Source organism: Clupea harengus, chromosome 3 (assembly GCF_900700415.2).
Source record: "Clupea harengus chromosome 3, Ch_v2.0.2, whole genome shotgun sequence".
NCBI lineage: Eukaryota > Metazoa > Chordata > Actinopteri > Clupeiformes > Clupeidae > Clupea > Clupea harengus.
This window is the reverse complement of record NC_045154.1, coordinates 27,150,047-27,177,429: the sequence shown is the minus strand read 5'-3', so window position 1 is coordinate 27,177,429 and position 27,383 is coordinate 27,150,047. Positions and strand designations below refer to the sequence as shown.

Here is a 27,383-nt window from a genome sequence, read left to right as displayed (position 1 = left end):
ATTTTTAAAAATGTTTTGCTTTCCCCAAAAACACTCTTCTAAAGCTACCAGAGAAAGAAAGTACCCAAACATTACAAAATATCACATACATTTATTACAGAGGACGTGTTAATGTTTGCATTTATACACACACTTAGAAAAGCCACTCGAACCATGAACCGTGAGTAAAGCCTTGCAGGAATCGGATTCTGTTCTGGCCAATCGGCTCTGAGAGGCACTCGTAGATGCTCCATATCCCTTTTCTTCAGATGACCTCTGTCTTTTTCAATCTATTTATCCTCACAGGGCATGCTTAATAACACACAGCAGACATAACAAAGATGCTGTTTGGATTTCTCTGAGAAGGGAGGGCGGCAGCGACAACAGTTTTGGAGAAAAGTGGAGGCTTCCAGCCACTTCAAGGGCTGTAAATCAGCTAGTGAGCCAAACAACATACTTGCTTGTCACCTGCCTGTGTGTGTGTACACCAGCGGGCTAGCATGCCGGAGCAGGAGAGAGGGAAATGAGAAGCCCTTGAGAAAAATGAACAGGTGGCCACTGAAGGAAATTACTTTCTTTTTTTTTTGCTACAGAGGTACCAAATGTGCCTTTTGTTCAGTTTCCCCATAGTACAGGGTAGTGCCTTTTTGAAATACATTTCCACGAAGCCTTTGTGTTGAGCATGAATACATTAGCAGTGTAGAGCACCACTTCAAAAGAAAAGGAAAGGCCTGCGCATATTTTGAACAATTTTGTTCAGGATGGAAAGTTGAATATATCCTCATATCCTTTGTTGATGAATCTGTCAGATCACACTTCAAATCCAGACTGCATTCGACATGGTCTCAGATGGCTTGCATTTTTTATGGGAACTTGACCCTGTAACCTGATAGATGACGTGGGAAATGTTTTAGTTTGTACGCAGACCATTAATCACAGAAATAGTGTTTTGTAAACTCATAGACAGTATCCTTCTCTGACCACTTCAGAGATAGCCGATTACTGACTAGTTTCTGAGAGTGGTGTGTTTGCAGGAAGGAGCCTTTTGGGAATGAGTCAGGTTGCTGTGCAGTGTCCTGATACTGTTTCATTGCAATATCCGAATAGCACTGTAAGAAGACACTCTAGGTTAGACTTAGAGCCTTGGAGTTTCAGAGGAAATACACACACAGACCCTTTGCATTCCTTTGGTCCCACAACAACTTTGCAATCTTTCCAATAGCCAAGCATATTCCAAAAAGACATCTTTTTATGAACTTGTTTGTTTTACACAGATGAAAAAAGGTTTGAGTTGAGTTAGTTTACCACATGAACATAATGTATAGGACCCCGCAATCAAAACACCCAAAAAAGTCAAAGCACACACACACACAGTTGTAGTGTGGAACATTGTTTGAAAACAATAGAAAATGAATCTTCAGTCAGCAAAGAAATGACCTCTTCACGTCACTCTACAATCTACTTTCTAAATACATCAGATATTAGTGCATGCTGCAGTCACCAAGCTCTATGATGCAGCAGAACTCTCGGGAAGTGCAACTCTCTGAAGGAATGATAAATGTATTAACTTACATTATCTACTGAGAGGAAAAGGACTGAGTTTATCCATCAGCCAACATACCCCGCTATTAGGCTATGTCAAATACTGCCTGGGCTTTAAAGTACCGCTAGCCTTAGCTGATGTCAGGAGCACTTAAACATGTAAACCTATCAGAGTTCGGAGAGAGGGGTCCTTCTGCCCCTCCCAGTAATTATATCACTATTTATGATACCCCCAATGGAAAAAAAAAAAACATAACGTAAACTAAACTAAGTAAAACAGAATAGTCCCTTTGTATCAGAATCTCAGTCAAGCTGATTGTTAGCAATAGGTGCAGTGGACAGAGGGGTGAGATTATGAGCTTTGTACTCTTTGATGCCCATGAGGAGGTCGGGGGAATGGTGTTAAGTAGGAAAGCAAGAGAGGGGAAAAGGCTCAGGCTTCTGACTCTAGGTCCTCCTCTGCGCCATCATTAGACGTATCGCCACTCTCACTCTCCAGGAGAAGGAACTTGCCATCATTGGTCAGAGGCATAGACTTCATCAGCTGGGCCAGTGCCTCTGGGTCCTGTGAGGAAAGTAGAGAGAGAGACAAAACAAAAACAATCTAACAAATTAAATCCTGTGATCAAATCAATGTAACCACTATTGGCTGTTCCACATTGCCTTGTGGTGCATTGCTTAAATGTCAGGTAGTATTTTTGCTATACCACCACCCCACAGACAGGAACATTTCACACAATTAAATGACTGGACAAAGAACAAATGTGTGCAGTGCTTGCAAGAGGAAGAAACTCTCAGGTTTCATTCACAGTGTGTTCTTTGTGTAAATCCAGTGCAATAAACTCATGAAAGTGTGACCGAAAGACACGTACCTTCTTTGCCTCTATAATCTCCTTTCCTAAGCTTATTGTGTAGCATATCTGTGAAAGAAAAGCAGTGAAATGAAAACAGGTCAAGGTCTTCATATTTGCCAAGAGTGCAACACAAGGAATATACTGTAGTTAATCATTCAGATTCATGCTTACGGTCCAATGATTACAAAAAGATTACAATGGCTCCTGTTTACAATAACTGAAATACGAGCCCTGTCTCTGAAGACAGCTGGAAAAGACAGAGTAAGTGATGTAATGGTAGTACTTTTGGTAGAAGTATGAACATTACTTTTTCTCCCTCTGTGTTACTCTCGAACACAAACGCGCTGAATGAGGGAGCGCCCTCCTCCTGTCCTTCGCTCCAGTCTCGTCCCTCCACCACGAAGCCCATGAGCCTGCCGTTCTCCTGGTGGGCGGCAAACTGGGTCACCTCCCTCAGTTCGAACTGCGAGGGGATGGGATGGGAGACAGACTCATTTAGAGTGGAAACACTACTTAGGGCAATGACACTATGAATGCCAACAGGCACTGGAGAAGAGAGAGAGACGTTAAAAGCTCATGTCACTTACACTGATCTTGGTAACCTGCGTCTGCGGATCAATCAGCCTGCCAAAAAAGATCACAATCACTTAAGCCTGGTGTCCTTACCAGGTGAGGTTAAAGACCTGAAGACGAGGGACTCTCAGGACGTACCTACTTTACTTTCAGAAGTTGTGGTAAGTATTGTGTGACTGAACCAGGTTACAACTGAGTGGGTATGGGGAGATGAGATTGTTTAGAGGACCAAGTGTTCCTCAACTGGCCCGTTCAGTATAGATTAGAGCATTTTGTTTGTTTGGGAAAGGTTCTTTGTTCAGTTTTTAAAGCCTTATGATGCCCTATCTAGCCACAATGTTGTCATACTACTTTTAAGCTACCCATGTGTGCACCACACTGCAACAAGATTATCATTTGCAGACATCCCACAGCTACTGAATAAAGATCCCTTCTCCCAAGCTCACCTCAAGCAGTTGCTGGTGACCATCAGATGAGACTCGGTGGTCTTGAAGATGTTGTGGATGGCGCGGGCCGCTAGCACCTGTCTCATGGCCTCGTAGATCACCTCTTGCGTATGGCCTGAGCGCACAGCCATGGAGCCCAGGAACCTCACAGCAAAAACCTGCTGCAGCAGCGAGTCTGGGCGGAGAGAGATAAGAGCCAGCAGGAAATCAGAGGCCAGCTGAAGGTGAACCTATAGTCTCCAGCTGCTCAAAACCACAGAGTAAGCTATGCTGTGGCTAAGGGAACAAATCCCTGTAAATGCACACAGCTCAATATTTAACAGTTTTACACCTTCAATCTGCTGTAAGAAGCTCTGCATAAAACTGCCTGTTAAATGTACTCATGCATGTTGAATGTGATAAGAGTACCATCGGTGTCAGAAGAGGAGTCCTCCTCTGTTTCGCCAAAGGGGTTGGTACGCCTGTGTGAGAAAGACACCAGGGAAACCGTCAGAATATTAAAACATGAGAACAAACAATGCAGGATGACACAAATCGCTGCATTCTGGCTGAGCCAAAGACAAGGCAAGTTTATATAGCACATTTAATACACAGAGGCAATGCTGTGTGCTTTACATGAATAAAAGCAAACGGAACTGAAAACAAAAGTACTTAAGAGTGAAAAACAATAAAAGATTATTTAAAAAATAAATACAAACTATATATATATATATATATACAGTATATATAGAGTCCATGGATCTAAGAGCCCTACTCGGTTTATATTCTTTATTCATATCAGCACAGTAGCAGCACTAATGTGCTCTGTTCTCTTTCCCTACTGGAAATAAAAATTAGATGAGCCTCTCTTGGTCTTTTTAGGCTACCAAACTATTGATTCTGTCTATATCTACATGACAGAAGGCTGTTTTTATGAGTCTATTAGAATCTCAAGACATGTAGACATATGTACGTAATGAGAGCTGGACGAAGACATAGATTAAGAGGTTTGTCTTACCTTCCCCCTGCTCGGTTCTGGTCCTGAAACTCCGAGGCAGGGAGCACGATGTCGAACTGAATCGGCGTTCCTGGGACAATCAGGTCCTCTGGTTCAAGGGCCACGGCGGGCTTCTGCGCGGCTCCCCCAGAGGCCACCACTCCACCGGGCTTTGCCCTGAGCAGAGGGCAGACAGATGGACAGAGAGAGAGAGAGAGAGAGAGAAGAAAGAGAGAAAGAAATGAGATAGGGGGGAAATAAATCGTATTAGGCCCCTCATTCACGCATTCTCCATTAGTGCACAGTATGGAAAAGGCGAGCCTTCCCCATTTTCTGCATGACTCTGCAGACTCTGACCTGTCGGGGTTGGGTGAGCCCTCCTGTCTCTTCTCGAAGCTGGTGATGGGAGTGACGGCCTGGATGGCGGTCTGATTGAGCCTTATGGCCACGGCCTGGGAGATGAAGAGGGCAGGGGGCAAAGAGAAGGTGTCAGGCTGATCCGTACTCCTCAGAGGCCGCAGAATACCACGGTCACTGGCCTCAATACTGAGTCAGCCAGAAAACGTAAGAACTGTGGTGTAGTCTTTTCTTTATCATCTAAGTTCGGACATGGTCCCTGAAACACATACACTTTACTGCAATGCGCGATCTCCGTGTACTGCACCAAATATAACCCAACTGAAGACAGGAGTTTGGGATATGTAAACAGTCCCTTATGATCTGTAATAAGTACCTTAATTATACAGGCTTGCTGTTTTTGGTGCTTATCTAGAAATACAAATAGTTTCTCAATTCTGGTACAATTCTTCATGGTGTAATTTTAGTTCCGTTTACTTTTTTTTTTTTTAACTAGCCACAATCATTATGGAGTACATTTCAACACACCCACACAAACACACACAAACACACAATATCTGTTATATATTGTAATTGTAATAGTATTGTAATAATGGGTGAATTAATATGCATTGGTTCATCTAATGTCAGTATGTGTCTGTGTACGTGTGTGTGTGTGTGTGTGTGTGTGTGTGTGTGTGTGTGTGTGTGTGTGTGTGTGTGTGTGTGTGTGGGGGGGGGGGGGGGAGAGAGAGAGAGAGAGAGAGAAAAAAAGTGGGTGGAGGTATAATCAGCTTCCTCTCCCACTGATAGGCAGTCCTGTGGGGTTGTGTGAGGGATAAGCCTCTCTCTGGGCCATAAAGAGGCTCGCCTCAGGATCCAGCCGCAGCGCTGCACTAACCCTCTATCTGCACTGTCAGTCAGTCAGGCCAGCTGCAGGGGCCCTCGCTCCACAAAGACTCCAGCTCAAGACACCGTTATCACTCGGAATTGAGTAATTCAGTGGGAGGTGATAAAGAGTTCCCCTACTGTTTTCACTTAAGCAGAGGGCTATGAAAGGTTATACTCTTTTATTAAAAGACACAATTTGAAAATGTGTTACTGGTTAGATTACAATTTTCACTTTTCTTTTCAAATAGCCGTAGGTACTATGTACTTGGTCAATTAATTAAGTATCTACTTCTTGAGGGAGAAGTACATGTAGATGAACCAAGGGTTAGGTTTAGGGTTGGAGTTGTAGGAATGTAGGACTGTGCACTTATACACATTACAAGCATGTTGTGTTAAACAATTATTTACACAACTTATGTACAGACAGTCTGCCTATTGAATTCTAGGCTACTTCAAATGAGGTGTGGCCGCCTTATCTTTGAACATGTGACAACACAATAAATTCCACAACCATGTCATTTATATAAGTTGGACCAGTTCAACCTAATACCGACATAGTTATTCTATTATTGATTTGTGTTTTGTGAGTGTTGAGTATTTGTGCTGCTAGTCTGCAGTGGTTAGAGGTGATGAGGACCTACCTCTGGGTTGTCAGTCAGGTATATTTGTCTGGAGATGTTGTTCAAGGTACAAATCCACTGTTGAGGAAAAAAAAAAACTATTATTATCAGGCTGTGGGCTATAGTTCAGGTACTGATTAGCCAAGCACTAGAGGAAAGCTAGTGTACTAGAAGTGGAAAAAAATAGTATAGAATTTCCTTATGGCTCAGGCTCAGGCCAGGTTCAGGGCAGTTATTTTGATGGAATGTACATTAAATCTGTAGCCCAGTAAATCAGGCTGAGATTAAACTGTGCTGACACATTTGGTTTTAAAAATGGACAGGCTGGCTACACAGTCCTTCTAAACCCTGCTGAGGGGCAGATGAGGGGTGTGCCAGGAAGCCCTTATTTTCACCCAGACGATAACATCGGCGGGAAGAATGTGCTGCTGGGTCTTCTGTCTAAAAGCTCTCTGGCTAAAATAACACGTGGTCTAAAATAATCATCCCGGTATTCCTATCAATCCAAACACAATGTAGGGCCACTCAGTGAGTACTTCTATGCAAGCTACAATAAAGGTTTGATATCCACCAAGAGAGTGCACTGTTCGATCTCATTTTGGGACAGAACCTTTCAACAGATAATACATACCTCTTCATATTCCTTTTTACTCTCTGCTTGCAGAATTATAGACCTAAGGAACAAAAGAGAAGAGAGAGCGAAATAGATTCCTTCATCAGCTCATGGATTTTTAATAAAGAGGACCATGGCAGGTGAACAATATAGCCAAAGCAAATTCATCATGTCTTTCTTCTCAACCAGAATGACTGAAACAGTCTATCACATCTTATAATAAGAGGAGCTTTTGTCACCGTACCTGCTGTTACTCCGTTAAAATAGATTGGTTAAACTCAACACTGAAGAACGACACAAATGTGTCCTTTCATAGCGTCTCTTAATCTTAACAATAATTGTATCCATGAGGAGCACAGAGAGTATCTTTAAAAAAAAAAAGTCTAACAATACTTTTCCAGATTTGCCGTTTCTAAGGGGCTTGCTTCTACAGTATAGGTGATAATAAGCTTAACTATTGCATGAGTGTGAGTGTGAGTGTGAGTGTGTGTGTGTGTGTGTGTGTGTGTGTGTGTGTGTGTGAGAGTGTGAATGTGTTGTTCGTGTTAGGGCGTATGCATGTGTGTGTTTGTAAGTGCACACCGTGCATGAATACATGTGAGACTCCACACTGCATCTAATGTGTACCTAGCACTATGAGAGTAAGCAGCTCATCTGCTTTACTTCCACCACCTCCCATGCCCCTGAGCTCAATTAGGCACTTCGGCACAAATAAAATATGCGCTGTGTTTAGACCCCTGCCTTGAGGGTCATCTTACAGTGCGCTCACTTTCGTTTTGAAGTAGGGTTTGCGATGCACCTTACTCCTCTGCTTGCCAGACGGTAAACCGCTGAGAGAGCGGGACAGAACCGCTCCGGCACTGGAGCTAATAAGCCCCCGGTGGCTCGTTCACCGAAGGAGGCGGCTGGATGACAACACGGGCTGGCAGCCTGCTTAGCGGCCCCCAAGTAAAGCTGCCTCTCTCTGTGCCTCCACCTTAACAATGCATTATTAATGGCCGCGCCTGGCTCCCTGCCTGCTGACGAGCAAACAAACACTGAGGCCGCTGAGCAGATGAGCCAGATAAACCTGCAACCTGTGTCCGGCTGGGTGAAGTCCATAGACCCGCTGCCTCTCCCTTATTTCACACAGGCAGATTGTAAATCGAAACTAGTTTCACAGAGGGTTACACAGAGTGAATGCACGGCTGTCCTATCTTTCTTATGAAGTACGCCTAATTGCACCTAATGGCGCTGGTATGGAATCGACAGAGGGACAGAGAGAGAGATATTAAAAATAAAGCTGAAATGCACTGTGACAAATTAGAGTAATGGTCCCCCAGCCACGGGCAGCAGACATGCTTACGCTTTTCCAGTGGGCGAGGTGATCTGGAAGCAGTAGCGGCGGTCCTCGCACTCCACGGCCATGACGGAACTGTTGTCCAGGTCCATCACCATACCCCCGGCGACGGCGCCTCGTGGCTGGCACATGAGGTTGCCCCCCTGGGTGAAGAAGTACAGCCGGTCCCAGGCTGTGGTGACCAGGCCCGTTTTACTGGTGGAGGAGTTGGCGAGGGAGAAAGGACAAGGAAGAAGGAGGGTCGGAGGGTTAAGTAGGGGCAGCCATTTTGAGAGCTTCTTCCTGATTAGTGCTAACATTTCAGGGTAATTGGATCATCTCCTTGTAACATTTGCAGAAATGTTCTCACGACTTCCAGAATGAGTCATTAACTGTGCGCTTCAATGAGGCTCCTTGAGGATTAATGTTCTGTATTAGCAACACTGAAGTTTAATTGAGTTAGCTGCACTGAAGGCACTCAATTTCTCTTTTCAGTTATCCTCATAAAGCCCTGAAAAGATTCTTGAGACATTACCACAGTGTCCCAGTTTACCTTAGTTGTATCTAACTGGGGCAGAGTGAAGTATATGTTTTTGTTCACAAGGAAGTCTTACTTCCGGATGTTGAGGTAGCCTGCCTTCTGGATGAGTGTGCGGTTGACAGGGTCCTGGTCCCGGTCGGGCATGTAGACTGTGTCCTCAACAGATAGCAGCTCCCTTTGGGAGAAACGCATGCTCTCTGCTTCAGCATCCAGCTGTGCCTGAATACTGAGAGAGAGGGGAGGGTGGGGGGTGGTGAGTGCTATAAGCTGATGTCAGAACTCCACAGACAACCTCAATCTGCAATTACACTGAACTCATCCTGATGTCCAGAGCAAGTGAGTTAAAAAAAATGAACAAAAAACCTGCTGATGTTTCTTAACGACAGAAAATAAGAGGCTTTTTACCTTTGCGTCATACAGGACACTGAAGACAAAAAGCTGTCCATCTTCTTTGTCACCAGATCCATGCCTTTCTTAAAGAAGTTTATCTAGATGAAGAGCCAAGAGACAGTGAATAAAGACTCCCTACTGACACAGTAACTACAGATGCATGACCACTGGATCGCCTGGGCTTTGAGCTGTGACTTCCTCCCCTACCTGTGCTCGAGTGTAGCCCAGCATGTGTGACTTCCTCCCCTACCTGTGCTCGAGTGTAGCCTAGCATGTGTGACTTCCTACCCTACCTGTGCTCGAGTATAGCCCAGCATGTGTGACTTCCTCCCCTACCTGTGCTCGGGTGTAGCCTAGCATGTGTGACTTCCTACCCTACCTGTGCTCGAGTGTAGCCTAGCATGTGTGACTTCCTCCCCTACCTGTGCTCGAGTGTAGCCTAGCATGTGTGACTTCCTCCCCTACCTGTGCTCGAGTGTAGCCCAGCATGTGTGACTTCCTACCCTACCTGTGCTCGAGTGTAGCCTAGCATGTGTGACTTCCTCCCCTACCTGTGCTCGGGTGTAGCCCAGCATGGGCTCCAGCATGGCCACCCTCTTGCGGTACTGCAGGGCGTTGAGAGCGCAGTAGTACTGCATGGAGGCCTGGTGCTGCTTCCTCCGAGCGTAGGCCACCTCGTTGACCACCTCCGCTTTTGTCTGTGGACACAGACAAATCACCGCCACCCGCACATTAAAACACTGAAACCCCCCCCCAGCTAAAGAGAGCGGGGACTCTGTATATTTACAGTGACGAGGGACAACAAGAGCTCCCTTTGAAACTGGAGCCCATTCATCAAGGCCATTGTGTCACATATGACGAATGGCCACGGAGCTTTTTAGGAAGCGACGTTGAAATTCAAAAGGTGCAACTGTCAAGGCCACCTTTTCATTTTCCCTCTTCTTGGGCAGCCGGCTGTACTTGACCATGGCAGCCTCGTGCTCTGCAAAGACAAAGAGATGTGTGAGAACCACAATTTTTTTTTTTTTTTTTTACTTATTCAATGGCCTCATTTCACTCTGCATATACAAAACGCACAGTGTGCAAGAAACTTTCTTTTTTAAATGAGAATGCTGCTCCTCATATCTTTCTCTACTCTGTAAACATTCAACGACAGGAACAAAGGGAAGCAATCTGCATACTGATATACGTACCATCAGTGGCAATGCCGAATATCTCTTTCAGCGTGCTTATTTCTGTTAAAAGACAGACAGACAGACAGATACGCGTGAGAGAGACAGACAGCGGCTGTGTGTGTGTGTGTGTGTGTGTGTGTGTGTGTGTGTGTGTGTGTGTGTGTGTGTGTGTGTGTGTGTGTGTGTGTGTGTGTTTCTGGTGTATGCTGGGGATATAGCAATGCTGTCCTGTACCTGTGAGGTCCTTCTCTCTGAACTGGATCATGGGGAACACCATCCTATCTGCAATCAGGGCGGCCAGCTCAGAATGCAGGGTGTTCAGCTGTAAGGGAACCCAGAGAGGAAAGCAGCACAGATGAGCCTCTGGTGCCTCATGCTGCGGGATCAATACCAACACCAACACTCTACACCCTACAACACCATATCCAATACCCAATCCTGTCAGAATCAATTACTACACCCTCAGAGCACAGACTAACAGACACACTGTTTATAAGGACAATCCCATATGTGAGGACCCAAACATGATTTAACAATGGGTCATCTTAAACCGGTCAGGCCACAGAGCTGCATCACTGAATCAGTGATAGAGACAAACTGTAAGCCATCAAGTTAGATCATACTGGGCCACTATTTGCTAATTCAAACATGGAGTCGCATCCCCGTATGATGGAAATGATGCTCTAATTTTCTGTGACCAACAGAAGTACATAAAAAAACTGAAAAAACATTCTTGTATGGTTTAATCTACGGTTCCTGAATAACACACATAGTGATCAAATGCAGACCCACCCTGTCCTAGCGTTAATGTTAAATACAAACATTTGTTTCATTAATAAATAAATACATGTGAATTTGAATGTAAAGTTTAATAAAATGTGACTGCTGAATACAGTGTTCCACCCCCAACCCCTCCCTACCTCATTATCCATTTTAATAGCATTACTTAATTAATGTTGGGATTTGATGAGACTCCAAACTGTATTAGCTCACGCCCCCATAAATTTCATTGCTAAAAATAACACATAAAACCATTTCAAATTACTCATCTCCATCTTTCTAATTCCACTGCAGTGCAATGCAATTCAACAGTGATTATTATTTAGCAGGCAACTCTCTCTTCATATGAGTTATTATGGTTTCAATTCATTTGCAGAAGCCAGGGATATAAATATTACGGCTATTACAACCGAGCGCAATATACTAATCTCTTAGAGGCTCTATTGTGGATGTTGTTATGAAAACATGATCAAAACATATTCATGTGGATTTTGAACATGCCGTATATATAAAATCTAAAGTCCTTATCAAATGTTAAATCAACTCATTTAAAACTGAATTACCAGACATACCACTGAAATATCCACATCATCACAGAGAAAGAAGTCCTTTGCCCGAAGAGCAAAGTCCTAATGACAACCATCACATATGCTGGGGTTGGTAAGATCTATTTATTCTGCAGCAATCTCCCCTGTGAGGACAGATCAATGAGAAAGTGCCACAGCACTAAAAAGTCATCAAGATTTGTCACAGCATATTTCTTTTCTCTCTCTCTCTCTCTCTCTCTCTCTCTCTCTACCCCACAGACCCCTGCATTGAGCTCTTGGGCGAATCACATCTGTCCGCCCCATGGTAAAACAGCACCGTGCCACACCAGCACTGCTACCGCGCCCTCCCCTTCCCCTGTCGGCGGAAGATTTAAGGTGTCCTGTGGCAACCGGGATGGCACGCCCAGCAGGCAGAGTGGTGCCCAGGCCAAACCGTGAGCTCATTTGTTTGTCTAAGCACTAATGCCTGGCGGTCTGAGGCGCGTGAAGGTGAGGTGACCTTGCTGTACGTGTGATCGCGGCCCATCTGCTAGATCCCCCCGCCTCACCCAGATGGGGCGTCCACATGCAGCACAGCTGGACATCCACTTCCTACAGTTACCACCCTGCTGCTGCTGCCACCAGTGCACACACACACACACACCTACCTATGCCTACACACCAACACATATGCGTGGACACACACACACACACACACACACACACACACACACACACAGACACACACGCACACGCACACCAACACATATGCGTGGACACACACACACACACACACACACACACACGCGCACACACACACACACACACACACATATGCCTACACACCAAGACATATGCGTGGACACACACACACACACACACACACACACACACCTATGCCTACACACCAACATATATGCGTGGACACACACACACACACACACACCAACACATATGCGTGGGCACACACACACACACACACACACCTATGCCTACACACCAACACATATGCGTGGACACACAGACACACACACACACACACACACACACACACACCAACACATATGAGTGGACACACACACACACACATGCCTACACACCAACACATATGCGTGGACACACACACAAATACTTCTGCAAACATAAGTCCATACACATGTAAATGCAAACACACAGGCACCAATCCTTGAATTGAACATGATGTAACATGTTTATAGCAGTCCTATTCTGTGGGAGCTTCACAGCGATTAGCATTGCATTATGTTTCCCCAGTACACCTCCAGAAGCATCCATTTCCCTTGAGCCATAGCAAAACACACAGTATAATGAGGAGAGTGGGTGACTAAGAGAATGTTTCTATAATCGCACACAAACACACTTAAGCCCACATTATGAAAGGATGCGCAGACAGAGTCCATTATGTGGGGTTTGCCTGACATTAATGATCACAAAGCCACTCAAGTTTTCTACGCAAGTTCTCCTCTGATTGGATAACATTAATGCGGAGAGACACACACACACACACACACACTCTCACACTCTCTCACACACACACACACACACACACACACACACACACACACACACACACACACACACACACACACACACACACACACACACACACACACACACACACACACAGGCCTGGCTCTCACCTCCTCCACTGTTTTGGCAAAGTGCTGCAGCGTGCTGATCACTTCCTCATCTCCTTTCCCCAGAGCGAAATTCTGCAAGGCAAGCACACAAGCACACAAGCGCGCACACACACACTTACTTATTTCTCAAAACTCAGCCCAAACACAGATTCACCCACTTTCAAATTCTGCTGACTCATTCTTCAGGGAAATATATATAGCTGATAGCATAACACCTGCTAAGAAAATTGAATACAGCCTGTTTAATAAACAGCAGTCCATCCAGGCATCAGTGCAGGAGCCCCATGCCGCACTGTGTGAATAGGAAACGCAGTCACTCTGCAGTAAATAAGGCCAGTGAGGCTACAGAGGACTGCTGAAGGCCTTTTATCTCTTGTTAGCGGACATGTGGGGGTCGCCTCATTGATCCTATACGAGGGGAGAGGCTGTGGACCCACCTGCTTCTCGTACTCCAGGAGCTGCTTGGAGAGCAGCTTTGTTGCCAAGCCCATCTCACTCTGAAAACACAGACGGGAAACCTGTTTAATGGACGGGAGTGGTTCTAATTTAGTGAGAGAGAGTGAGTGTGTGTGTGTGTGTGTGTGTGTGTGTGTGTGTGTGTGTGTGTGTGCGTGCTGTAAGGGTGTGAGTGTGTGTCTTTGAGTGTGTGTTTTGTGTGGGTGTGTTTGCAATGGGACGTTGCAGGGTGCAGTAAAACTTAAATTTGCATTTTACACAGCACAGGGCTTTCTATGAACATTGTGCTTGTGTGCCTCAATGTGTCGCAGTATGTTGTTGCTCGGTGTCGTACAGTACCTGGGCCCCGAAGACTCTTTGCATAGTCTGGAGCAGCTGATTGGAGTAGTCCGTGAGAGTCCCTGCATCCTCCTCGAACACACTGAGAAGGGAGCGAGTCTGAGGAACACAAACCCACAGAGGAACTCTAGCACCATAAAACAAGCTAACAGATATGAACACATAACTTATACTGAGACAAAGCCTTACACAACCACCACCAGATCACACTTTTGAGGCTTTATAATATTACTCACTTCCACTACAAAGCAAATCTGTCCATGATGAAAGAAAAACAACAGGCAGTGGCAGTTCACAAAGGCAACATACACTAAACAACAGCCCCAGGACACCTGTGCTTAGGGATCACAGATGTTTAATGGATTGGTACATATTCCATTAATGTTTCATAGAGTGGCACAAAGGCATGACTATGTCAAAAGGGCCTCGTAAAATAGTTTGTTTGCCTGTAGGGCACTAATTGAGCCAGGCCCACCGCTGATTGTAAGTGTGCACAGGAAACACAATAACTTGTGTATTCAAAAGCAAGTCTGACATTTAACTAGTGTTGGGTACACAGCTGAAACTACACTTCTTGGGCGTGGAGGAGAACATAAACAGGATCCAAGAATTATCTTCCATTGTGTCCGTTCCACAGCAGAGGGACTGCTAAGCTTAACTGAGAAATTTCCAAGGAGAACTTTTCTTTGCTTAAACTTGTAAAAACGTTGTCCCAATCCCGACACAAGGTGAACTTTGGAGTATGAGTCACAGACCATCATACAGGCATATATCTTGTTGAGATAAAGCTGTTATAGGAGTGGTTCTAATTAAGGAATCATTGGGACAAATTCTGCACTTCAGCATCTTAATTGGCACACAATCGGGTTTAAACTGTGAGCTCATTACAACCAACAAGTGGGATCTAGGAACTGCTGTAATCTGTTTAGCTCATTTAAAATGTGCATATGGTATTTGATCCATAAGTATGATGCAACATAAGCCACCACACCATCCAGCTACCTACATAAACTGCCCCAACAAGGGTGGGTGCTATAGGGTGCTTGTATAGGGTTATTTCGCTGTCTTTGAGTAGTCTCGATCTAGGCTATGCGGTGAAATGATAACTTAGTAGCAACATTTCTACAAATTGGCATCCACTGCATCCCCTGACGTCTGCACAGAGTCAGCATGTTAACGGTTGTTTCTGTGCAAGTTCCAAGTCACAAGACGATGCTGACTCAGAGGGAGCGCACACAGCGGCGCTACGCATGGACATTTGAAACCGTTATTAGTAGCCTAATACAAAATAGCTGGGCTTATAATTAGAACATTATGATTGTGTCAGGCAGCAAATTAGGCTTCAGAAATGATCGGTTTCTGCTGATGTATGTTTAGGTTGGTTCAAAACAACAGGTGACATGCAGTTCTCTTTTATACTTAGAGGCAAGTCGTTCAGACTCGCGGGAAGAGAAGTCAAGAAATAGGTTACATGCAATGTCCATCATAATAAGAAGCAGCTAGCTTTATGTAGCCAACGGCAGCCTGTAGTCTGTCACAAAGATTCCGACAGCCTGTGCCACATAAATCGCAACCCAACTCACTTAATGGATTCCAATAGATCCCACCCTCTTATTTGTGATACAGGGCCTCGGATTCTGATTACAATCACGAATAGCCTGTAAAATGATGCTGACAGCTCTATACCAGATGAGGATTCAGATACTATGCAAACTAATTCGATTATCATATTCTAGGGCTATGCATTCACTCGTAAACATTGTGTGTTCTCATCCTGACATCATTGGCCCAGACTAGAAAATCTGTTCCACGGGCACGATGCTTAAAGGAGTGGGTGTAGCTAGTTATTCTGTATCGTGATATAGGATATATTTAAACTATTTTACTACAGGCGCCCTGTTATTGTAGAACCGGTAGGTCTGTTTACAGAACCAGACGACAACAGATCAGATACATTTGCATTCACGACGTTACCGCTGGACGATATAGTCTACGGAGCGCATAGATTTAGAGGTTGCAAAGAAATCTGCGAGGTATGAAACAATCGGTTCTTCAAATGATAATAAGAGCGCATGCATGTCATTTACCTGTGGACTATCCTGTAAGGCTTCTTCCAGAAGTAATTTGTGAACGGCCGGCATCTTGCTAATCGGGGAGATCGTAGCCTACTTGAATAATTCAGGAAAGGGACTCTGTTTCCCAGAGAGCACTTGGGTTACTGCTGACACGTATTTCCAGGGAGTGTTTTTTTCGTCATCACTCAGCCTAAAGCTAAAGTCAAACAAACAAAAGAAATATATATACAAATTACCCTATCCTACTCCTGTGGCTCAGTATAGTAAACAGCAACAACAACAATAATCTTTAGACAGTTTCTCAGGTCTCATTATATAATATAATATGTTTTAGTTTTATAATATAAAATGTTTTATATGTTTTTAAATGAGCCTGCATGAGTAGCGTGACGTGCAATCAAAAACCTGAGGGAGAGGCTTTTTAAAAATGATTAAAACACATCTACAATCTGGATGCAAGCGCTCCTTTAGGCTATTTTTCTGTTAGTCTACAGTGCCCCCTGCTGTTCAAACAGTCCAATTCAAAACAACTTTTATTTAGTCAAGATTTTTTGTCCCGTTTTAAATCCACATGGAGGGTAGTTTATCAAGTCTAAAATATGAAGGCATATCTTTATAGGACAATTGATGTAGAGGTCATATTCTAATATCTTAAGGTTTTCTGTATTTATTTTTACAACACGAAACTAGCCCTGGGGGAAGAAGAAACAAGGGGTCAGTTAGAGGCAGTTTCTAAAACAGGTAATGTTCTTACTGGCTGCATATATCTGTTGAAACTAGTTACAAACCATTAGGCTACTCTAGAAACATAAAAAAATGAGCCTCACCCCCTCTTAGCTTCTCTATGCGTCACAGAGTGAAGTGCATAGCCCTGTTGTGCATAAATATTGCATATGGCAAATGCTGCATATGTTGGCAGATATGTTAACTAATTTACATATAACATTGGGTTCTGATATATTTCTTGCTTTAGTATAGTATAGTATATATAGTATAGATGACCTCTCCTTAATTTTGTCTTGCTTTCGGAAGTTGTCTTCACTTAATCATGTCCTCTAATCCTTTTTAAGCCTCAGAATATGAAGCTCCTACCACTATCATTTGTTAACACCCACTGCCAGAATAAGCTTGCTCTGGAATGGTCCAATTTTTTCTAAAACACTCAACACACCTGTTTATTTTTTTGTAATTTTGTAAAACCTCTCAGCTCATCAGCCCTATGATCTTATCAGCTCATATAGCCATGTTGATTATGTAATAACACATTATTAAAGGAAATCAATATCACAGACTGGGTGTTCAGTGTGTTCTGCATGATGTTGATGAAGATGAAGGCGGCTGTACACCATGAAATCTGCTCCGTCATATAAGTGGGTCTGATATAACAAATTGCCACAGGAAATGAAGGATGTGTAAAGGATGAGTCATGCAATTTAATAACACTGTGTTAGTCAATACAGCAAGCACCAGTTTGAACACTTCATTCACAGCACAGTGGAGAAATTGCTCTTGCTTGAAAAATGGTCACTAAAACCAAATTTTGTGACACAGTTTATGAATAAAGGCTATCAAAGATCCCACACAAGGGTAAATGTAGCTATCAAAGAAGCAAGCTTTACAGTTTCACCAACACAGATACCTTTCACACTTTAAGCCTCTGGAATAATGATCTTTACAGTGCTGTTTAACGAGACATTACACAGGTTATTGCAATTTTAAGGTGTTTTGTAGATAGCTAACTAGCTTGGTGATATATGGTCATGTAAAAGGAAAGACACACCTGTTGTTCCCACAAGTTCCCCAGGCTATTTATAATTTAGTCTTGTGTTCCGGGCGGGAAGACTCGTGAAAAAATGTAATATTATCTAAGTTAGCTCTCTATTTTTAAGCCAGAAACTAATGTGATGTCACAAACTGGAGGCTTGAAACAACAAATAGGATGCAAACGCTCAAGGCGTGTTTTACTGAGATAAATCAAAGTGCCACGATGGGCAAACAAGGCAACGTTCTCAGGACTGGAGAACCCAGAACGTCTTGCTGATCACAAACAATTACACACAAAGACAAAGGAAAAGCCCAAGGCATTACATAGGAGCTCAGTGAATACATTGGCTGCAGGTGAGAACTAAACTTAATTAACACATAGGCTACAGGTGAGAACTAAACTCAATTATCACATTGGCTACAGGTGAGAACTAAATTCAGTTAACACATTGGCTACAGGTGAGAACCAAACATGGAGGGAAAACTAAGGTGCGAGGGAAATACTAAAACACAGGAGAGGATGAACGGTCTGGAGTAGCATATGGAGCAAGAGCAGGAACAGGAACAGGAACAGAGGAGTGTGCAGCAGAGGTTGTGACATGTGATGTGTAATGTGTTTCTTATAACAATGGACCAATATCTAGTAGATGATTCTCAATATTTGTTCCTCACACCCTAATTTGAAAATGTGTTAATACATGAATAAGACCTTCTCGTGGAAATACATTATGCGACAAAAAGCTTTGATCCTTATTATATCCTATTCTTATTTAAGGACACAAAACTGATGTCTTGGCAGTACTGAATGTATTAAAATGTCAGTATTTGATTTGATAAGGGAAATTGAACGTTTCCATTTCATGACCTTCAGCATAATTGTTATCACAGCTCATCCACACATAGAACTGAAGCTTTAACAATATAGGCTGTCAATTAAATTTTTTTCTAGTCAATTCAATTCATAGCAGAGCAAAGATAACTTGCTGTATGTTGCATTAGTATGCTGGATTCCATTCCATTGCTACGAACAGATAGCACTATGTCCCCAGGCCTAAGGGGGAATAGTTCACTCACTCTGAATTGTCATGTTGGGATTTACTTTGGCTTTGGTATCCTGGCCTCCAGAGGAGACTGCCACATAGAGGAATGCAAGCAAGGACAATGTTTCTTCCCGATGGGTCCTCTGCTTTCTATAGCCCCGTATATTCAGGTCAGTAATTAAGCAAGTGTTGCACATGTAATCCAGTTCTTGTGAGGTATTTGGGTAAAAAGTGCAAGGCTTGCCATTAACAGAGAGAACACAAACCACCCCTCCCCTTTCCCCCTCCGTTTCCCCGGCAACCCTGTGGAGGGTGGAGGAGAAGAGCAAATCATGTGAGGGCAAAGCATCTCTCTCTTCCTCTCTCTCTCTCTCTCTCTCGCGCGCGCGCGCTCTCTCTCTCGCACTCTCTGTCTCGTTTACAGCCTGGCTAAATGCTCTCTTCTCAGTCTGTGTGCCATTGCAGAGGGAGACTGATACAGAACGCACTGGAGAGTGAAAGGCAAAACAGGCTACAGAGGGCTGCTCTCATCCTTCTACCTCTGCTCTCTCCTTCTCTTTTTTCTCTCTGTCTGTCCCTCCTTTCTCCACTGTCAGCCTTCATTGCCCTCTGCTCATCTCTCTGTAGTCATCATCATCATCATCACACTCATCCCCTCTCGCTTCTCATCCTCCGTTTCCTTCTTCTTCAGTGGACTAGTTTTGCCAGCTGCTCTGCATCGATGCAAGATGGGTTGTGGAAATTCCTCAGCTGCCAACACAACAGGAGGAGGTGAGTGTGTGTGTATTCCCACTTCCCTGACATCTCCGCATGGTATGTGTATGTTTACGTATGTATATATGTGTGTGTGTGTGTGTGTGTGTGTGTGTGTGTGTGTGTGTGTGTGTGTGTGTGTGTGTGTGTGTGTGTGTGTGTGTGTTAGTGTGTGTGTGTGTGTGTGAGAGAGAGAGAGAGAGAGAGAGACCGAGAGGGAGGGAGAGAGAGAGAGAGAGAGAGAGGGAGAGAGATAGAGGCTATGAGCGTCGGGCTCTGCTGGTTCTGTATCCCCTCTCCATGCTTGTGTGAGTTGGGTGTTAAAGAGAGAGGTGTTAAAGCTGGGGTTTGCCGCGTGTTAGTTACAGTAGGGACCCCTGGCTCTCGGCAGAGTGCCGTGCATTAACCTTTCCTTTGAGCTGGGGGCCTCTGAGCTGGGAGACTGGCTGAGCACATGGAGAAATGCAGCAGTTAATTGAGAGGAGCTGCGGTGAGACGTGTCTGCAATCTACACACACAGCTGCTTTAGGAAGGTGTGCTCTGGCTCAGGGTGTGCTTTCATGATAGACCATCAGTATATGTGTGTGTGTGTGTGTGTGTGTGTGTGTGTGTGTGTGTGTGTGTCTGTGTGTGTGTGTGTGTCTTTGTAGACCATCAGTATATGAGTGTGTGTGTGTGTCTTGATAGACCATCAGTATATATGTGTGTGTGTGTGTCTTGATAGACCATCAGTATATGAGTGTATGTTTGTGTGTGTGTGTGTGTGTGTGTGTGTGTGTCTTGATAGACCATCAGTATATATATGTGTGTGTGTGTGTGTGTGTGTGTCTCGCAACAGATCAGTCTGTACCCTTCTCTGCCACCCGTTTCCATGAATGTGGGCTTTTACTTGTGTGGTGCTGTCTTTGTTTGTGTGAGTTGTGCAACCTCTGTGAAGGATGCTGTTTGTCCTCACCTCACCCCCACCTTTCACTTAGCTCCCTGCCTTGTCATTCACTCTGAAGACACAAAAGGGCACATCACATGCGGAAATAAACACATTGGTGGCTAGTTCTCTTTTCAAATGTGCTCTGTTTTACACAAAACAGGTCAGTGTTAAATATGAACGATTTGGTAGTGCAGTACATAATTTCTGAAAGGTAAGATGTAGATTGTACTTATAATACTAGAGATGATCATTCAAATCTCATCAATCAACAAATGATTGTAAGACACGTAAACAAAGTAATGACTGGTAATGGTTCTGAATACAACGTGTCGCATAAATTCTTATTAGGAATTAAGCATTTTTAAATTGTATTTCTTTGTTCGGATCATGGCAAAAGGGGCAACTCTGTACTGTAAGTCGTTCCCTTGTATATTTTATTGAAAACAAGAGACCGCAAAAAGAATCCTGCAGATCTTGCACACATCCAGGGTCTGTAAGAGGGCTTCTGTCATGCCTCTCCCTCAGCCCCCATCATTGTCACCCTCAGGCCATTCTCTCTGTGAATGCCTTGCCTGTTACCCTGGTTCCACCCCTGGGAGCTATGTGCACATGAATAGTGGCTACTCTATACATCTCCTAGGGTGAAGTGAGGGTAAAAGGTGAACGCGCACATGTATCAGTCGCACACAGATCAGTCGCACACAGATCTGCACTTTGCACAAATGTAACAGTCACAAGGGCCCTTGAGTCAGGGCTCTCAGGCCATGCCTAAGTAATTTGCCTATTTTGATTTGAGGAGCCAGTTTGTTGTCTGATGCCTCGCTAAAGAGGGGTTTCCACCGGAAGCCTACCGGAGAACATCACAGCCTCCAGCTGTGTTGCAGTTCAGGTGTGGTTGGTGACCTCTGTAGGACCTGAGCAGGCTGGTCAATGTCAAGTTCCCCTCAGAGTTTCTGTGCCATGGGTGATTAAGACCCGAAACACACCACAGAGTGTTCTCTGGAGAGGGCTTGAGTACCACTAGAGACCACCAGACCAAGCCTGTGGTCGCTTATCAGGCTCGCATGGAGAGACACTTGAGAGAGCCTCATTTTCTTCCTCTAAAATAGTCAATTAGAGGGCCGTTTTTCCACTGTGCTTAAAACTCACCCATACTCCATTGACCTCAGTGGTATGTTTTTTTCCCCATCCCATTCCCAGGAGGACTCATTGATTCCCATTATGGACATTTACAAATACTAGAAAAGAGAGTTGATGGCAAAAGATCGAAAAGTCTATTCATTGCCTCTGACACTGTGAAGTTTCTTCATATTTAGTTTTGATTGGTGAAAATGACTTGAGACTTTCTTTCTTGATCCCTACAGGGCCTGCAGAAGCATCTAAAGATGTGTGAGTATTGTGTGATGACAAAGACAGCTGCAAGGTTAAAACCCCTCTAACAAACATACTGTTTGGGAAAAAACCTAGACAGGAATTAAATCAGGCAAATTCCATTAAAGCTCAGAGGTATCTGTAAACAGATTTGCCTGATTACATTTTAGCTTTTGTCTACAAAACACAGTGCTTGTAGAGATCAAAATGAAATGGTTGTGAATGTGATACCTTTTGTATGTACAAAAGAGTAGCTGCACTGAACCGCAGGTGGTGGACATATTACATGGTTCATGCTTTAATCCAAAATACTCATTTCAGTGTGTAGACCACATATCATTTTAGACCTTTTTGTCACTGTTGTTGTTGTTGTTTTTTTTTTTACTGCTGACAGTGTTTTTACTCAGATCAAAGTAGTGCCTTAAAGTGGTGCTGGAGATTTGACTGCTATTTTTTTTTATCTGGCTTCCCTCTGAAGTAGCCTATTTGTTCACACAGACCTCCCTTGTCCCTCAGCACCCTTGCTATTTTTCACCATGCCAGCTGACAGGAGAGGCATTTCCAAAACAACTCCCCAAACGTGAATCAATCAGCTTGCATTCAAAAACCTCTCATCCTGATAAACATCGGATCGCCTTCCATGTAACAGCATTGCCCCCGAGGCTTGTTGCTACACGCTCGCCAATAAAGGACTGATTACACAACTTTTCTGAGCTCAGCACAAGATCCCTGTCACAAGGGAGACCCAACTCCATCAGTCACAGACAGCCAGAGTAAAAGTAAACTGAGGAAAACAAGCTGTTTTCCTTTTGCTAGGACCCAAAATATTTGGTATCTTACTGCAAGATGTGGAGAGTAAATCCAAACATTAAAAAACTGCCCCTGGAATTACAGGATATTTAGTGACAAATAAGTGTTTTTATATGTGAGCGTGTCCACAGAAATGAATAATTAACACTAGGATCAATCCCGTTGCCTTGGGCATGGCAGGTGGATAGGCTAGCAAGGAGGCTAAAACCCATGGCTGCCAGCATGAGACATTAGCATGTCTCTTTAGGTATCAGGGAGAGTGGCCCACTGGCCCTGGTTACACAAGCGAGAGTCATTTTGGATCTTGTCAGTGGCGGACAGATGCTAGCTCGGTTGGTGGTTTTGGACACGTCACTGTGTCAACAGCTGATCTATGATTGCCTGTTGCAGGACAGAGGATCTCTCGCCAGATGAAGAGAAAAGAAGGTAAGCCAGAGGTCCTTAATGTTCTTCCCCAGTCTCAGGAGCTTTGTGGCCTAGCCATGAAATCGTTGGAGGCAGCAGTGGAAGGCTGATTGCTTGTGATTCTTCCTTATTAAGTATGCAGGAGCCCACAGGCTGTTTAGCTGGCAGTGTAGTCTTGCTTAGCGCATTCAATTTCAGTGATGCAGTGCAAAGCACAAAAGTGTCATGGTATGTCTTGTCGTACTGCACCAGTCCCTCTCCTAGTACAGTGTTTGACGTTGACTGATGTTTGCTTGGATCATCTGTGAACACAGCTTGTGTCTGAGGATCCCAGACTCACCTGGGTCTCTGCCCCGCTTGTACTGCAGCCATTAAAACTGCCACGCATGGACAGGCCATCCTGCCATTCTCCTTCGTTGTTCATCTGTTGGGTCATGTCTTAAAGGAGCAGGTCTCTCAAGACACTCTAAAATGCATCACTCTGTAGATGTTTCTGCTGGTTCTGCAGAGCAGCCATGAGGAGGTGGTGCTCAGAATCAAAACTAATAGGAATCTATTGTGATTGTAAAATGATGTTATTCTGTGCACATCTTTTTTTGTGTGTGTACAATTTCACATATTTGTAGTTACATTTATAAAACATATCTTGGTTCTGTCCCCAGGAATTATGGTGGGGTTTACGTCGGTCTTCCAGCTGATATGAACACAGTTGCATCAAGCCAGTCCAAGTCCACATGCAAAGGTAAGCTCAAGAACGGACCACTTTCACTCTTTTCCTTCACACTCTTCTTGTGACTACACCAGAACATAGAGAAATACAAAAGTGAGGAGATACCCTCCCCATTCCTACCTTTGCACTTATGTGGGTTTGAGAATTAGTTTAGTTCCTAGAGGAAGAATTGCTAAATGACATCAGTTGGTACAGTTTGTGATAGAAGCAAACGTGTGTCTGGATGTTATCTCTATTACCCTGACTTTATAGCCCATAGGTTGCTGGTTGCTGCATATTACAGCCATGTTAGGACACTATGTTCTGTTATCTGCCATCTGACCATGTCCAACATGTAATTGAGTTTAATTCATTTAGACCTCACATGCCTACATAACCCTCTGAAATTCTGAAGATTTAACCTTCCAGTGACTCCCCCATGGGCAAAAAAAATGTAATGATGATCTTATATGTTCCAAATGGATTTGTTGATGATGGCCCAGCGACCAGAGCAGATGCTATTATATGCCTAAGGGTTTTGTCTTTCTACATATTTGTATGTGCAAAACACAGGCACATTACAATTTGTACAAATCATGCAGGTAAAATAGGATGATATTTAGACTACATTAATGCATATTGACCACACAAATCGGCATTTCTAATCAGAAATTAGGAATTGACACAATCAGCAAAGCACATCTGGTTGTGGTGTCATTCAATCAGTACAATGTATATGTCTGCTAATGCATTGCGATCAAGCTTCATATGACAAGGCATTATAACAAGCATTATGCAGCTGGTGTACATAAAGTTTAGCCATTAGAAACAACAGCATGTTTCCTCTTTGCAATCATACGCTTTTGCTTAAGTGTACAGTAATTGGATTCAGCCGGTGCTCATCACAAGGTAAAGGGAAGCAAACACGGCCCTTACAAAATAGATGTTGCCACATATAGACCATTTGTGAAGCTTGCTGGAATTGTTTGTTACAGTTCTGTCATGATGTCAGAGGGGACTGGAAATGTCTCTTTGGCCCTATTATATACTGAGATCTAGTTTCACAGATGCACAAATATTGAAACACTCAATTAATTGGAAGTAAGATAGCCTCGCCATGTTACTGTTAGAATAATCTTCACAGAGAAAGAACCCCTGCCTGTCTCTGCTTTGGTCAAAAGCAAATGTCGCTAATTATGCATTCCCTGTTAGTCCCAGATCTCGCTCTCTCTCTCTCTCTCTCTCTCGCTGTGTGTGTGTGTGTGTGTGTGTGTGTGTGTGTGTGTGTGTGCATGCATTACTCACATCTGTGCAGGGAGCTGCAAATTAAATCTTAGAAGGTGTGGGAACAGAATTTGGCATTTAGATGAGTGCAGGCATGGAGCTTTGTACAGTGGGTGGCAGAGCCAAAGCCTGATTGCGTATGCAGGAGGCAGAACCATCAGCACACTGAGGAAACGAACGGACAGCTTTCAAAGCAGTTAGCTCTTATTTCATGACATTAACAGGACAGACTCACCAACCGTCTCTGTACCACTAGTCGACTGCTACTGGTGTTGAATTACCTCTCAGAATGACCACAAAATGTTGTGGAGACATTGTGATGAATCAGACAGAATGCTTCTAAAATCAATTGTTACTAGTATTGCTAATTATTAATGTTGTAACAACATATTAAATTAAATTAATTATACAATAAACGCATACTTTCCCAAACTATCCATGACTAATTAGTTCATATGTGGTTGTCTTTCAGATTAACAGAAAAGAGTGGCATTAAATCAACTCAGGTATGGTTATTTTCATTGACTTTTACACCCACAATAAACAGAATGCTTCCAGAAATAGCACAGTAGAATGGTCCCTTATGCCACAAAAAAACTAATTTCATTCTGTGGTCACTTGGCATAGCACAATGTGCGTGTATAAAGATTGCACTGATTACACAGTAAAATCCTGACTGTACCATGCAAGACTGCCCATGGTGCTGAAAAATTATTTTACTGACAGGAAACAGTTACTACCAAAGACCATTAAATGCCATTATTTTACAAATGAAATGGTTGACTCATTCACAGTGGCCAGCATTCAGAAGTTGGAATCAGCTCTTCCCTTGTGTACTTGCAACCCTAACCTAACAACCCCCTCCTTCTCATCCCTTCTCTTTGCAGACATTCTCTTGTGTACGTACAAGGCTGTCCTCTAACGATGGTCCATGTGCGCTATCCTAGCCTCTGGGCTCCCGGCCAGGATAGCATCACAATGGTCTGTGCCCAGTGGTGGGCTGTGGAGAAGCGCTGTGCCACGCAGGGATGGCTCTGTGTCTACGTGCCATCTCCACAAACTCTCCCCATGGCAAAGGGCATCGAGCCTCTGGATGGAAGCTGGGGACTATGGGCATTGTGGGCACCCTGGCACACTAGCCAAGCATTTCCCTCTCAGGGAATTACCTGAGGTGTGACATTTTCCTTTTATTTGTTGGGCCAAGGTATCCAGACAGGGTTTTGTCAGGTCTGCAATAATGAAAACAAACAAACAAAAAAAAATCCAACTTTCATTGCTCCAGGATACAGCGTTTCAGAATTCCATATGAGATGTGATGTGTAACATCAAAATACATAGATGCTTGCATTTCCACTGAGATGGATTTGACGTGGATTGGAATATATCAGAGCAGAATGGCCTTGGGCTACAGTTTTTTTATTCCCCTGACCAGAATGGCTTATGGTTTCATTTCTTATGTGCTTTGATAATTAATTCATGACAGCGCATAAATAAGCTTTTTTCAACTCTGCAGTATTCTCAAGATATTTTTCATTTGAGGTGGTTTGCTGATACAGGATTTGGGAGATGTGTGATTCTGTGCTTCCCTCTGTATTACCTTTCATAACTCAGAGGACATGAAGTAGCTATGATGAATACTTCTAAAAGTAATTCAGTTGTGGTCTCTTGTGAAAATGAAGCTGAATGCTCTGGGACTCTCTACTCATGCAAGAACAAGGTTATTGGCACACAGCATTGTGCAGAACACATGTGATTTCTGTAGAAATGTGTGACTAGAGGTGACGATAAAGGAAAAAGAAATCTCTTTTCTCTTTCTCCCCTACTCTTCTCTCTCTCTGTCTCTCTCTCTCTATCTCTCTCTATCTCTCTCTCACACACACACACACACACACACACACACACACACACACTGTAGACAGAGTAGTTGCCAGTGCAGTGCAGACAAACAGTGAAACAGTGCTATGGATGTGTGTTGTCCTGTGTACTTTTCTGACAGCATTCTTTACCTCTCTGACCGTAGCTACACAGGAGGAGTGTGTAAGTAGACCATTTTTATACCCCTGAGCTTTCAGTGGTTTTCTCTGAATGTACGAGGTCCACCATTGACATGTAAAATAAATCCACCATGACAACAGCAAAAACGAATGAAGCACCAGCATCTTTTTTTACCACTCGACTGCTTTATGTTTAAAGGATTTTGGGCATGTCCCGTTGTTTAATAAAGGCCACA

General features: G+C 43.7%; 2 protein-coding genes across 4 annotated transcripts; one reads left to right on the top strand and one right to left on the bottom strand.

The window, feature by feature from the left end:
* Nucleotides 1-71: 71 nt before the first annotated feature.
* appl2 (adaptor protein, phosphotyrosine interaction, PH domain and leucine zipper containing 2) lies at nt 72-16,235 on the bottom strand. Its single transcript, XM_031565218.2, has 21 exons — nt 16,102-16,235; nt 14,015-14,113; nt 13,657-13,716; nt 13,220-13,291; nt 10,489-10,576; nt 10,273-10,314; nt 10,003-10,061; nt 9,631-9,777; nt 9,095-9,177; nt 8,763-8,915; nt 8,176-8,364; nt 6,849-6,891; nt 6,239-6,295; nt 4,728-4,822; nt 4,392-4,547; nt 3,803-3,855; nt 3,395-3,569; nt 2,963-2,999; nt 2,683-2,838; nt 2,394-2,441; nt 72-2,086 (listed from the first exon to the last, which is right to left on the bottom strand). The coding sequence occupies exons 1-21, from the start codon at nt 16,153-16,155 to the stop codon at nt 1,955-1,957; spliced, it is 1,998 nt and encodes a 665-aa protein (XP_031421078.1). The 5' UTR covers nt 16,156-16,235; the 3' UTR covers nt 72-1,954.
* Nucleotides 16,236-18,403: 2,168 nt separating this feature from the next.
* LOC105908777 (overexpressed in colon carcinoma 1 protein homolog) lies at nt 18,404-27,034 on the top strand. 3 transcript variants are annotated; one of them, XM_031565214.1, is made up of 8 exons: nt 18,404-18,444; nt 18,979-19,063; nt 19,585-19,664; nt 21,939-21,963; nt 23,146-23,181; nt 23,823-23,902; nt 25,626-25,659; nt 26,041-27,034. In XM_031565214.1, exons 3-7 carry the CDS (start codon nt 19,622-19,624, stop codon nt 25,628-25,630), a joined length of 189 nt encoding a protein of 62 aa, XP_031421074.1. In that variant the 5' UTR covers nt 18,404-18,444; nt 18,979-19,063; nt 19,585-19,621; the 3' UTR covers nt 25,631-25,659; nt 26,041-27,034. The 3 variants fall into 3 exon arrangements, with proteins under 3 accessions (XP_031421074.1, XP_031421075.1, XP_031421076.1); XM_031565215.1 differs by lacking the exon at nt 18,404-18,444 and adding an exon at nt 18,622-18,660; XM_031565216.2 differs by lacking the exons at nt 18,404-18,444; nt 18,979-19,063 and adding an exon at nt 19,143-19,227.
* The last annotated feature ends 349 nt before the right edge of the window (nt 27,035-27,383 follow it).

Excerpts from the sequence above, each read along its gene's own strand:
- appl2 (XM_031565218.2), bottom strand. The coding sequence starts at position 16,155 with ATGCCGGCCGTTCACAAATTACTTCTGGAAGAAGCCTTACAGGATAGT. Across the intron at positions 13,292-13,656 it reads TCCTGGAGTACGAGAAGCAG|AATTTCGCTCTGGGGAAAGG; the intron begins GTGGGTCCACAG and ends CTTGCCTTGCAG. Across the intron at positions 10,577-13,219 it reads TTGCCAAAACAGTGGAGGAG|CTGAACACCCTGCATTCTGA; the intron begins GTGAGAGCCAGG and ends GTTCCCTTACAG.
- LOC105908777 (XM_031565214.1), top strand. The coding sequence starts at position 19,622 with ATGGGTTGTGGAAATTCCTCAGCTGCCAACACAACAGGAGGAG. Across the intron at positions 19,665-21,938 it reads TGCCAACACAACAGGAGGAG|GGCCTGCAGAAGCATCTAAA; the intron begins GTGAGTGTGTGT and ends TGATCCCTACAG. Across the intron at positions 21,964-23,145 it reads GCAGAAGCATCTAAAGATGT|GACAGAGGATCTCTCGCCAG; the intron begins GTGAGTATTGTG and ends TGCCTGTTGCAG.